Source organism: Stegodyphus dumicola, chromosome X2 (assembly GCF_044657685.1).
Source record: "Stegodyphus dumicola isolate Sdum_Otavi_A_Nest chromosome X2, ASM4465768v1".
Classification (NCBI taxonomy): domain Eukaryota; kingdom Metazoa; phylum Arthropoda; class Arachnida; order Araneae; family Eresidae; genus Stegodyphus; species Stegodyphus dumicola.
Window position 1 is genome coordinate 83,417,728 of NC_140781.1, and position 12,753 is coordinate 83,430,480.

The following is a 12,753-nucleotide window of genomic DNA, read 5'->3' on the forward strand; positions in this document are numbered from 1 at the left end:
GCCAATTTCTATGGCAAGTCTGAGTTGCATCACCTCTGTATTATTTACATTTTATGTAGAAAATATTAGATCTATCTGGTAGATTGTATCTAGAAAATATTAGCTTGTGTAAAAAAATGCAGCTGTATGTAATTATAGTTACAGCTTCACCATATATATATCTTTCAGTTCTTTGCCTACCACTAGCTGAGTGGCTAGGGCTGGTTATTCGAACCAAATTTAAATCTCAACAAGTGGGCTTAAATGTGTGGTCATTTTCATAGATTTTCCCTCGTTTAACCCTCTGAATGCCATAACCGGATAATCCAGTCATGTGACTTTTTGTCACTTGGTATACATTGGCTTATAATTTATGCTATTTTGCTTTTTTACTTTCTTTAATAATGAAAATGTTATCTTAATAAATCTAACTTTATGAAACAGACTAAAATAAGTAAGTAAATATACAAATTTAGCTAATAAAGGCTCTTTAAATACAGATATTCGTGACAGATCTAAAAACCTGAGCCTCTCAGAGGGTAAATGTAAATAAGTGCCTTTTCATTTTGAAAGTCCTCTATGAATGCATCTGTCATTTAGACAGATAACCCTCAAATGCTTTACCATAACCAAGTAAATAACATATTATGCCATCAATGTGCAACTTTTGCAGAGCAGCTGCAATTTTGCATCGGTTATGAATAAGTGTGATTTAACGATATGTTCATTACACCTGTGGTTTCATTTGTAATTATTCCAGATGGTTCTCAATAAGCCATCTTTTGTTTTTATGGAGAATGTAAATTAACTATTACTGTTGTATTTTTCCTTGCATTTTGGGAAAAAATTATTAAAATATGGGGCCTACTTACTACAGAACAAAGTTTTCAAAGTTATGGGATCCTAACATAAAAAAAAAAAAAAAAAAAAAAAAAAAAAAAAGTGTAGTAATGGATATATTGTGGTCAGCTGAATATGGCCAACAGAACAGTAACAGATAGGCGACTTGTGAAAAGTTTGTGCTTACAACACTCTAAACAGAGCTTCTAGTGAAATCGGAGGACCTAACAAAATAGTAGAAAGCAACAAAAGGTTTTTTACTAATTGTAAAAACACAGATCAAGTATTAATTGTTTATTAAATAAATAGGCATTGATTTCTTCAGAATAACTCAGGAACAATTGCATGCTTGTGGCTAGATCTGTGCCAATATTCATGGTTCAATGGTAACCAACTTTCATGTTTGTTTGGATAATATGCAAGTACCATAAAGGAAATAAAAATCTAGTCTTCCATAAATTTAATGTTGAATCAGTTTTTATTCTGTATGTCTCATGATGTTTTGAAAATTACTGGTTTTCTATCACTAGAAATTTTTATTGTATTTATAAACTTACGTGAAGATTTTTGGTTTTCTACATAGACTGCTACTCTTTACCCGGGTGTGGTGTTTGGAACATGCTTCTTCTTGAATTTCTTTATTTGGGGAAAACAGTCATCTGGAGCAGTTTGTATTGACTTTAGTTTTTATTAAAATCTAAAGTTTTAATGTCTTGAATTTGTGATTTTGTTTCTATATGGCATAATTTTATATTGTCTTGAAAAATATGTATTTTTCTTTGACACTGTGAGGAGCATAAAAGTAATGCAAAATTATTTCAGGTTCCTTTTACGACAATGTTAGCTCTACTATGTATGTGGTTTGGTATTTCTTTGCCATTAGTGTTCATTGGTTATTATTTTGGGATTAGAAAACATCCTTATGAACATCCTGTGCGCACAAACCAAATTCCTCGTCAGGTTCCAGAGCAAGTCTGGTATATGAATCCAGTTCTTTGGTGAGTATACATTTTTCTTCAGTGAAATGTTAGTATTAAAACAAAATTGAGCATTTAAATATCATAGAATATATGAAAGGATTTGTGTGCAGAAAAATAGAGTAAAACAACTGTCCTACACGTCAAGGGAAGAGTTTGCAAGTTGTGATATGTCTGCTGTAATATGGAGTTTCTTTGGTTGGCATAGAGGAGCTTTTGGACTGTTTACATTCCTCTGAAAGGTGAATGCTACACGATCATCCTCTCTGAAGGAATTCCACCTGTTCGTGCCCTGCACATTCATTTTGATGGGTTTGGCTTTTTCCAACAGGAACAGTGCAAATCCATTTTAAGTCTAGAAGTGTCACATCATGATTAGAGAAGCACTTGCCTGAGTTCCAGTCCTGCTATAGCCACGTATCAACAAATCTTGGTTATATTCAATATACGAAGATATGCAATGCTTTGTGCTATGGAACTTTGAAATTCTTCAACTCCTAATACAGTACAAAGTCCATAATCCGGACTCGTCGGGACTTCGGCGATTCCGGATTAAGGGTTTTTCCGTATTATAGATCATCAATTTAAATCTGGTAAGATGGCATGCAGCAATTATACAATTAAAAATATGAAACCGTAATTTATGAAATAAAGAGCAATTATGATCTAAAGGGTATCAAAACTTACAAAAAAAAAAAAAAAAGCTTAATATTTATTTGCTGACTTTATTGAACATTTCTTTCAATTTAAGTTGTTTAAGCTGCTTCGTTTTTTGTGTTAAACGCGCATGCATAAACGCATTACGCACATGCGCAAAAGCATAGACAAAAAAAGTTTGTGGCTTTGAGGTCCGGATTGTAGATCATTCCGGATAATGGACGTCTGGATTACAGACTTTGTACTGTACAAATAAATTATGGGGCATTCTGTAGGAAGTATAGTTTTCAATACTTATATAATGCTTTTGCATACTCATGAATTCCATACCTTATGTTTATACAATTCTTCACATTCACATAAACACAATTGTATACCTTATGTTTATACAATTATTCACAAAAGAACTGGTGACCCAGTTCTGTTGGCATTTTGGAGTATATTTATTAGTGTATAGCTAGCAAATTCCAGGGCTAATTTCTGTATATCTAAACACCAGCTTTATTTTTTGGAATAGTTTATTCTAATAATGAACACACATAATATAATCATAGTAGTTCATGGCATGTCAAAATTAAAAAAAAAAAAAAAAAAAAAAAAAAAAAGAGCTGTAAGAGTTGGAGCATAAAAATCTGAAGAGGAATTTCCACAAAATCAGAGAAATAAGAAAAGGAAAGAATTATTTAAATTGGATCAGTTTAAAATGAAGTTGCTGATTTCTCAACACAAAGATACAATATAGCTGTCTAGTACTGGTTATTAAATTGTGGTGTACCATTGGATAAAATATTTTTCTTTTGCTATTATGTATGTTTATACATCAACATTTATATACTTAGTATATGACTATTATTTTTATTATAAATAAGTCTCTGTCGTTTGACAAAAAATAGAACCCCTCCCCCCCCCCCCCGGTAAGTTATGGTTGAAATTCTCTGATGTGAAATGTCATATCCTAAGGCTGGACATCTGCTAACAACATAATCTTGAAATATTAGCACTTTTGTATCAGTATCATATATTTTTTCATGCCAAAATACTTTACTTCTTTAATTTGAAAAAGTCTGCAGCTGAGGCACATTGATTGCTTGTAGAAGTACATGATGAGGCTGCCTTAAGTGATAGAAGTTGTCGTGAGTGGTTTCAAAAGTTTAAGAGCGGTGAATTTTATGTCCAAGACTAAGAATATAGCAGTAAGGATGAAAATATTTTTTCAGGCTCTTGCTTGCAAGTTCTAAGTTTATCCAAGAGAAATTTGCAGAAAATATAAGTTATCTTTATTATGCTTTTCATTATTCTTCATTTAATTCATGCTTATCGTAGATGAAAAATAAAGTTACTTTTTCATAACCACAGTCTTTGTGCTTTGAGTTATTTGTTTTGCTTTATGATTGCTAAGGTTTTAATTGTTTTATAAAGTATTAAATTTTGGATTCTTGATGAGTTTCCTTCAATGAACTGTTGAAAACATTCAAGAACTTCTTCAAGAACTGTTGAAATTTTGCTAATTTTTAATAATATTTGTTTCAGTACACTCATGGCCGGAATACTTCCATTTGGTGCTATGTTTATTGAGCTATTCTTCATTTTTACGGTATGTTATCTGATTGTATAAAATCTGGAATCAAATATTTATTATGCCAAACAAAAGTTTATTAATTTTTTGCTATATGAGCTGCTTATAAAATGTGATTTATTTAAGGTTATTTTGTTACATATTTCATTTTACAGGCAATTTGGGAAAATCAGTTTTACTACTTGTTTGGTTTCCTGTTTCTGGTCTTTATAATTCTTGTTATATCATGCTCCCAGATATCTATTGTTATGGTGTACTTTCAACTCTGTGGGGAGGTTTGTATTTACATTCTTACATTTTAAGACATCATATTAAAATAAATAAAATTAATGAAAAGGAATTAAGTAAATGATACTGAAACAAAAGCACTTTTTTATGTGAGTTAAATTTGAATGTAAATAAGGAGTATAATTTTACTAATTAAACTGCTGTATAATAATAAAAATATTGTGTGCTCTATATAAAAATGTAGTAAATTGATGGCAATAATTAAATTTAAAGAAGATTCAAAAGTTAAACTCAATTTGGTAAAAATGAGAAAAGTAACAAATATTGAAAACGGGATAGTAGTTAGTGAGGCTGACTGCTGAAGGGCCTGAGTTTAAATCCCAGAAAAAGCATGTATAATTGAGCATCAAGAGGGCACTCAAAATACACAGCAAGCTGAAACCCTCTCAAGAGATTGATGATACAGGAAGTTGGGTGGGAGACCCTAAAACCTCTGGTATGTTCTTCCTCAGATTTTCAGTTGGGGCAGAAACTTTGCAGGTAGCAAGGACTGGTGATACCTATATGCCTACACGAATGCACAGGTGTCTGACTTTCTTCATTCTGTACTTGTATAAAGTAACTGGAAAAATTATCAAATACGAGGGAATAGAAAAGGATTTACATTTCCCACCATATCGTCTTCTGGGGGTTGGTGCAGTAAGAAATGCAGAAGAATAAGCTTGTTTTTGAGCTAATAGTTGTATAATTAACCTCAATGTATAAATTAAATCGGGAACGAACTGCATCCACCAGCACAACCCAAAGAGGCAGGAAATGAAAGTAAAGTGAATAAAAATGTGAAGGATAAAATACTTTTTTAATTAAATTTAAAAGATTTTTAGAAAAAATTTTGAAATGTGCAGAAAGATGCAGTAGGGGCATTTTTTAAATAAAATATTTCTCATTATGGGACATTGTTTTTTATTACTGGGTTCTATAGTAAAAAATTACTGTATAAACAATTTTCCCTATTGTATTTTGCTGCATGTTTCAAAATTATTTCTAAAATGTTTTTTTAACTTATATTGTGAATTTTTAAAAAAAAAAAAAAAGTTCGTCATATATTTCTGTCTGCTTCACTTTTATTTTTCATTTCTGACCTGCTGGGGGATACAGAGTTTGTTTTTGATTTAATTTAAATATTAAGTTTAATTACGCATTTCTGTTTGCTCAGAAGCAGGCTTATTTTGTATTTCTCAGTATATCAACTCCCTGGAGGAGATACGCTAGTAAATGTAAATCCTTTTCAATTTTCTTATATTTCAATATTTTGTACAACGGTTTTTGCAATATTTCTATTTCTTTTTTCATTATAACTAAATTGAGGATGATATTTATTATGGAAATATGCACTTATTCATCATTTACATTTTCTTTAAAAAATATGTATTTACTTTTTATCAAAAATTCAAATTAATTTTTATGTATTATTATTATTTTTTTTAATACTAAAAAACTGAAAATCTTTTTTTTTTTTTTTTTTTGTGGTATGAAAGAAAGTTAAAAATTATAGTTATTAGTTAAGTGATTTATTTCTGTTGCAGGATTATCATTGGTGGTGGAGGTCTGTAATAGTGTCTGGCGGATCTGCTGTATATGTTTTTGCATACTCTGTTTTCTATTTTCTTACAAAGGTAATTTGTGCATTTATGCTGCAGTTCTTCGGATGACTAATAGTGTAGTTATACTGTGAAAACTCATTTACTCGTGACTTTTAACCATAAGTTTCTATTAGCTGTTAACAGCTTAAGACAGTTTAATTGACAGAATGAATACTCCCTCAAAAAGATTTTAAAAAAATAGGAATGCAAGAAAGAATTCATAATTCAATGCACATATTTGTAAATAAAATTGGATTTTTATTTTTAATAAAAGGTTAAAATTTTGTTTAAAAAATTCAGTGTTGCCTTGCAAAATGAAAATAAGCAGAAGCAAATTCCCTATAAAAGTTATCATGCAAGTTTGGTAATAATGTATTATTTTGTTTCTTATGAATAACACTGGGGAACAGCAGCTTCATTCTCTTAGATCTGTCATTTGTTTTCTGACTAACTTCTGGCCTCTGAATCTAAAAATAACCTCAGTTTTTATGTATCAGTCAACTTTTTAAGCTACAAGATACCCTCGTCTCAAAAGTCGTACAGAGTATGCATATAAAGGAAAATAAAAGGGAAGAATTAGTTTTATTTATACAAAGGCTATATGAAGTTACTGCAAGTTCAATTTTGTTTACACAAATGGTAAATTTTTTTAAAGAAATAGGACACATACATATTAAGGTAAAAGTTTTTGCTTATGGACTTTTTCTGGAATGTGTGATCTATGAATATACTCACTTGATACTCCAACAATAGTCAGCCATCATATGTACATCCTATCTACCTTGGCATCGTGCCTCCATGACCAAATCTTGGTGGAAATACCAGGGTTGCCACGCTACGTGGAAAACCAGAAAAAGTCCGAGAATTCGGAAATTGACCAAAAAATTCAGGGGAAAGTCAGGGAATTTCATACAATGATCCCGCCAAAAAAGGCGAGTTTTGTGCCGACGTCGGAAGAGATCACTTTTTTGGTGAATTGTGTATCAAGTGAGTGTCATTCGGGCAGCTGGCATAGAGCCAATTTTTGCAGCTCCAATTTGATTGTCTTTTAGAAAGGCAAATCAAGTTTCCCGAAACTTTTGGTTTCCAGTAACCTCGAGAATCGCATGTGCAGTGCATGAACTAAAGAAAGTACCTGTTCTCGTATAAAACAAAATGGGTTTAATCCTAGTGTACAGTACCATGAAGGTTAGAATCAAAAAATATGTATTGTAAAGAAAGAAAACCTCTCTGCAACAGACATGGCTCCGTTCCATCATAGAGGGAAACAGCTGTGCATGTGCGATATATCTGTCGCCAAAGCTCGAAACCGGTGTCGAATTTCGAAGGTCACAATATCAAGAGTTCATAAAATGAATATCTTTTAAAATTTCTTTAAAGGAAAAGAAAATATTTTTTGGCGCAAGTAAATTAATTCATGGATTAGTTATTTTGAGGGGGGGGGAAAAACTACCAAAAATCCGTTTTTAAAATTATTGCGAAAAATCCAAGAAAAAACGTTCTTTAATAAAACGCTTCTTCTTGGATTTTTCGCAATAATTTAAAAACTGATTTTCGTAGTTTTCTTTTTTGCCAAAGAACGTTTCTTCTTAACACGTGTTTCTCAATTTCCTGTACACATCGCGGAGAGGGAAATTCTGGCCGCCAGGTTCCGTCGCCAAATCCCTTGGCAAATTTTCCCTCCGCTTTCTAGCCGCGTAATAGCATTTACGTGTATGGAACCTTTTCTTCTTTACATAGACGTTCTTTGGTTAGAATAATCTCCTTGTATGGTACAACGGGATTTGGCGACATGATGATGAGCAGTAAACGAGTCATTTTGTTCTTGGCGATAATTTTCAAAATCGTGCGAAGGCCGTACCGTATACTAGGGTTTTACCTCAAAACCTTTTTTTTTTTTTTTTTTTTTTTTTTTCTTTTCTTTTAAATAAATACCTTGTCATTTTGCAGTAAAATAAAAAAATAGTAATCAGTCATCTAGGCTAACCATGTAATATAACTATATTCGCTAAAATATCGTTGATTATTCTAATTCAATTTTTAAGTAATTATCTTTATTTTTATGCTATTCATATCATTTAATGTTGCTTCTTCCCTCTAAATGTATTTATCATTAGTAAATAATATTTCCAAATTTCAGGAAATTTTCTCTGGCATAATCCTGAAATTAATTCTAGCAGTATGATGACATCATGAAATTTAATGCACATATTTTTTCCTTATGTATGCTGTGAAATAAATATAAAATACCTCAATTTAGTAAAAAAATAGCATTAAATAGATTTCTTTCTTTCATTCCGCTGCAGAATGTCTGCAAAAAAAGCCTTATTTTATTCCAGATTGGGGAGGTTCTAATCTCAATCTTCAGTGGAGAAAACAACTCCTATTATAATTATATTTGTGTTTTCAAGTGTTAAGGTGCCTTTTAAGAAGACACCTCACACAAATTAAATTCACCTAAAATCTAACCTAACTTTTAGCATTTCGTTGTGATTTATAAGAACCAGATTAGCCTCATGTTGAACTGGTGATGATCATGAGTAATAATTAAATAAAACGTACAATTGCGATTCAATGTCAACTCTTCCATTTAACCACGTACATTATGGCAATGCACAAGTCCATCATCACTTCGAAAGTATTGCAGAAATGCACTTTCTCTTGATTGAAATTAGAATATCGTAGCATATTTTTCAAGCAAGTTTTTCCTGTGCACTTTTGATGCTAACAGCTCTCAAGCTTTTTTGGATAGTTCTAAATCTCATGCCAGATCATTCAGCTCATGCTGGTCAAATCCCTTATGAGTGGAATCATCTTTGCTTTCAAACTCTTCATTGGGGTCAATTCACCCCACCAGAATTATTCACCAGAAACGCATTCCTGTATTTCAGAAGAAGGTAGTTCTTTGAAAACTGGCATTGGGAGTTCAGCTGAGTGAGGCATCGGGCATATAGCCTGATGGTAAGCTAGGATACTCCATTTTACTTTTTTTCCCTTGTTATATCCTGACATTTTTACTATACAAAAATAAGAATTACTTGAGTGATCTTTGAGCTCTTGCCCATCCGTATCCATAAACCCATAAACTCTCGACAAATTGCTTGCTGACTTTTGTGAGGGGCCCATGATTTTTCTTGATCATGAGTTTGCACTTTAAAATAGGCTTGCCTGACAAATGTGCTGATGTTTGTCCTTTGCTGCAAATGGTAAAACTACCACACATATAACAAAACAAATTGGAGCTGTTTAAACACTTACAACACAAACTAGCAGAGGCAGACATAAGGAAAGTATTCATTTCATATACAAATAAAAACTAAACACTGCTAACCCTCGATACAAACTCTTAATCTATGTTGGATTGCATGTCACTATATTAGAGCAATGTTATACCCTCCCCCCCCCCAAAAAAAAGCAGCAGCAAAACAAATGGGAAGTTTTAATTAATTCTTTGGAATGTCAGAAAGAACTTGACATGATACTTCAGGGCAATAATTTGGTTATATGTAAGCGGTAAAAGACTTATTATTTGGAAATGCTACAGGGTCAGGCATGACAGAACTATTCTAGACAGGTATGCACCTGTTGCTGGTCTCTTATATCATCATTCACCTGGTGCAAATTGGTTTATGTCAGCCAGTAGGAGTGCAGTAGTACTTGCTGTGATCCATGCTGGATGCTGAGAAGAGTGGTCACATTCATGTAAGGTGTGGAGGGAAAACTTCAAGTGGTAAAAGAAAACTAACTACAGTTTTGAAATCAGCATACCTCTTTAAATCTAAAAAAGCTCAAAAATTGGATTCAACAGAAATTGTGTTACAGTTTGTTCCCCAGTTTAATTTACCATTTAGTTTATGAAACTTCAACAGAAAATTCTCTCCATGTTTAACAGTAAGAGAGTTTGAACTGAAGTTGTGGTGTGGGTTATGTTAAAGATGTTTGATATTCATCATGTTGTGGCTGGAGTTTTTTGGATTTATTTTGAATAGTTTATGAGAGCTGCCAACTATCTCAGTAAACTTCCAAATCTAATGACATTCATTTTACCTGAGCTACTATGTCTTTCAGAATAGTTTTAGTGGTATTACTAATCACTAAATGTCAAAAATCTCCTCTTCAGGATTGTGTGCACATCATATTTAAAAGCATTTTGATAAATAAAAGCTTTTCTTTCTTACTTGGATTTTCATCGGGGGGTGGAAATATGAAATTAAATATTTATTTCCTTCTAGAAAGTCAAAAAAAAATAATTTTAGGATAATACATTAAATATTAAGTTAATTCAAACTAAAGTAATTTTAAAAAAACCTATGACTTGCACTAAAGCTGCAAAGTATTAAACTAACAATTCATAATAATTTGTAATAAGAAAATTTTTTTTATATACCATCTCCAAAGAACACAAATTCAATTTAAAATAAGTTTAAAAAAATTAGTCAGAATTTAAAATAGTAATTTCAACTTCTTGTTTAAAAATCGGCAAAGAAAAATCTTAAATCACAAAAATATCAAAACCAAAAGTAAATTCTAACTATTCAAAAAGTAGTTATTGCCATTGATGAACTAATGTCTTTATTTGGATTGAGTATTAATTTTGACTTATGGTTTGAATCTAGGAAATAATTTAATGCTTACGTAGAAGTAAGATGAAACACTCTCTTAATTTAGTTGTTAATTGATGGTAGATTGGTTTATCCCCTTGATAAGTCGATTAATCTGTGATAAATGGAAATAACTACTTTTCAAATATTTAGAATTTACTTTTGGTTTTGGCATTTTTGCGATTTAAGATTTTTCTTTGCCAATTTTTAAACAAGAAGTTGAAATTACTATTTTAAATACTAATTTAAATTCTTTTTTTTTTTTTTTTTTTTTTTTCATGCATGGTTTTAAATTGAATTTGTGTTCCTTGAAGATGGTATATGAAAAATTTTATCATAAATATTTAGTTAAAATGTTTTATCACTGATTCAGTTATAATTAGTTTGATAATTTAAATGATGCTTTGTAAGATAATTTAAGTCAAATTTGCCAATTTGAAGTCCTTTTAAAATTGCATCTCCGTGCAATTTAGAAACCTTCCTGTTCTTCATAGTTAAAGATGGGCAACTATATTGTATGTTTATTCTGTGGAGTTTTAAGCAAACTAATAAGGTGTAATGTGACAAGTTTTCAATTCTGATTTTGGTTTTTGTCCTTGCTATGCTCAAAGTGCAATACTATTTTGAGTGCTTATATCTGGTAATGGTTGGAAGCATTTCTGTAATTCATCTTTTTTTCTAGTGATGTCAATTCTGAGTTTGACAAATAAGCGAAATTTCGTTCTTATGCTTCTTGGATTATTCTGATATAGTACTATTTTATTTTTAGCTGGAAATCACAGAGTTCATTCCTACACTTTTGTATTTTGGTTACACTGGTTTGATGGTACTCACATTTTGGATTTTGACTGGAACAATTGGATTTTATGCTGCGTATTTCTTCATAAGGAAGATCTATGGTGCTGTCAAAATTGATTGATGCTTTGGATACTATAGCATCTTTCAAAGTGCACAAACATGAGCAGATGAAATTCATTTACTGAAGTGAAGCTGTTGTATAATAATTGATTAAAGCATTTCATTTTGTAAATAAAATAATTCATTTTAGCAATACTTGAAAAGAAAATATTTATATTTATTCATAGCATCTGTTTAATTAAAGACATTTTATTTGATTATTGATTTAAGTTTCTTTCTTTTTAAAATAAATGTGGTTATGGAAGTTATCAAAATGTAATGTTAAAATTGTATAAATATTTAGAATTTAGAAAAATTAATTGAAAATAAAATTTAAATCAGAATTTTAATAAGTAAGTATTGGCATGAAAATATAGGTCAACTAATGTGAATGCTTGATTTGAAGTAGGTCTTTCCATCTTCAGTAAAAAATAATTTCTAATGAAATTGAATAAATAGCCAGTTGTGTTTGGTTTCTTTGGCTGTTTTGAACTTCTTTTTAACTGCATATATAGGGTAATAGCTGAAGTCTCTTACATTGCTGGGAAAAAAAAAAAAATCAATCTGCTGATTATTTTTAGTACTCAGAGTATTTGTAAGTTTTCTTTAGATATCTAATGAATTAAAAAATTTTATTTATTTTTGGCATATGAATCTCATTCAAAATAAATCAGAAAAATTCAGTTGTATCAAAAAATTAGTTTGTTTTAGTTCTGTAGTGGAATGTTAAATTATTTTGGCAGCTGAAAATAATTTTATGACATCAATATCAACTGATTTTTCAAAGGTAAAAGGTAATCCAAAATTTTGTTCACTGGATTATATTGGAATATTTGCATGTATATTGTAGAAAGTGGAAAATCAAAGTGAAAATAATAATAATAATTTGGAGAACTGAGATTTTATATTAAAATTACTTTGACAGCAAGAATTTTTAAATTAAAATGTAAGAAAAAGAAGTTAAAAACTAGCAATTCTGAAATATAGATTACAACAATCTAATGCATTATCATTCAGATTTCTTAAAACTATAACAAAATTGTAGGGGTAATTTACATTTTCTTCTTAATAAAGCATATCTCCTGTTACCAAACAATAAAACTTAATCTGTAATGTTGAAAAAATTTAGAATTGATTTTCAAAAGAAACTGATATTATTGATCAATATCCAGGATTTGCAGCACATAATATACTTGATATTTTGTATTCATTTTAAATAAAAATTTAAGATTATAGTACATGCTTTAAGTGTTTTTTATAGCAGTAGTTACAAAAAATTATTTGAAATTATAAATTAAAGTTATTTGACTGGTTCACTAATTTTTCAGGGAATGTATTAAATTAGAAAGGAATAT

At 30.5% G+C, this 12,753-nt stretch overlaps 1 protein-coding gene across 3 annotated transcripts in view; it reads left to right on the forward strand.

The window, feature by feature from the left end:
• Positions 1–11,623, forward strand: part of TM9SF4 (transmembrane 9 superfamily protein member 4) — a 73,710-nt gene extending 62,087 nt beyond the window's left edge. For 2 of the 3 annotated variants that reach the window (XM_035355954.2, XM_035355955.2), the window contains 6 exons: positions 1,403–1,486; positions 1,642–1,817; positions 3,984–4,047; positions 4,185–4,304; positions 5,844–5,933; positions 11,271–11,623. In XM_035355954.2, the coding sequence (XP_035211845.1) occupies positions 1,403–1,486; positions 1,642–1,817; positions 3,984–4,047; positions 4,185–4,304; positions 5,844–5,933; positions 11,271–11,420 (684 nt within the window). In that variant the 3' untranslated portion in view covers positions 11,421–11,623. The remainder of the gene's footprint in view (positions 1–1,402; positions 1,487–1,641; positions 1,818–3,983; positions 4,048–4,184; positions 4,305–5,843; positions 5,934–11,270) is intronic. The other variant, XM_085809680.1, reaches the window with a different exon arrangement.
• The last annotated feature ends 1,130 nt before the right edge of the window (positions 11,624–12,753 follow it).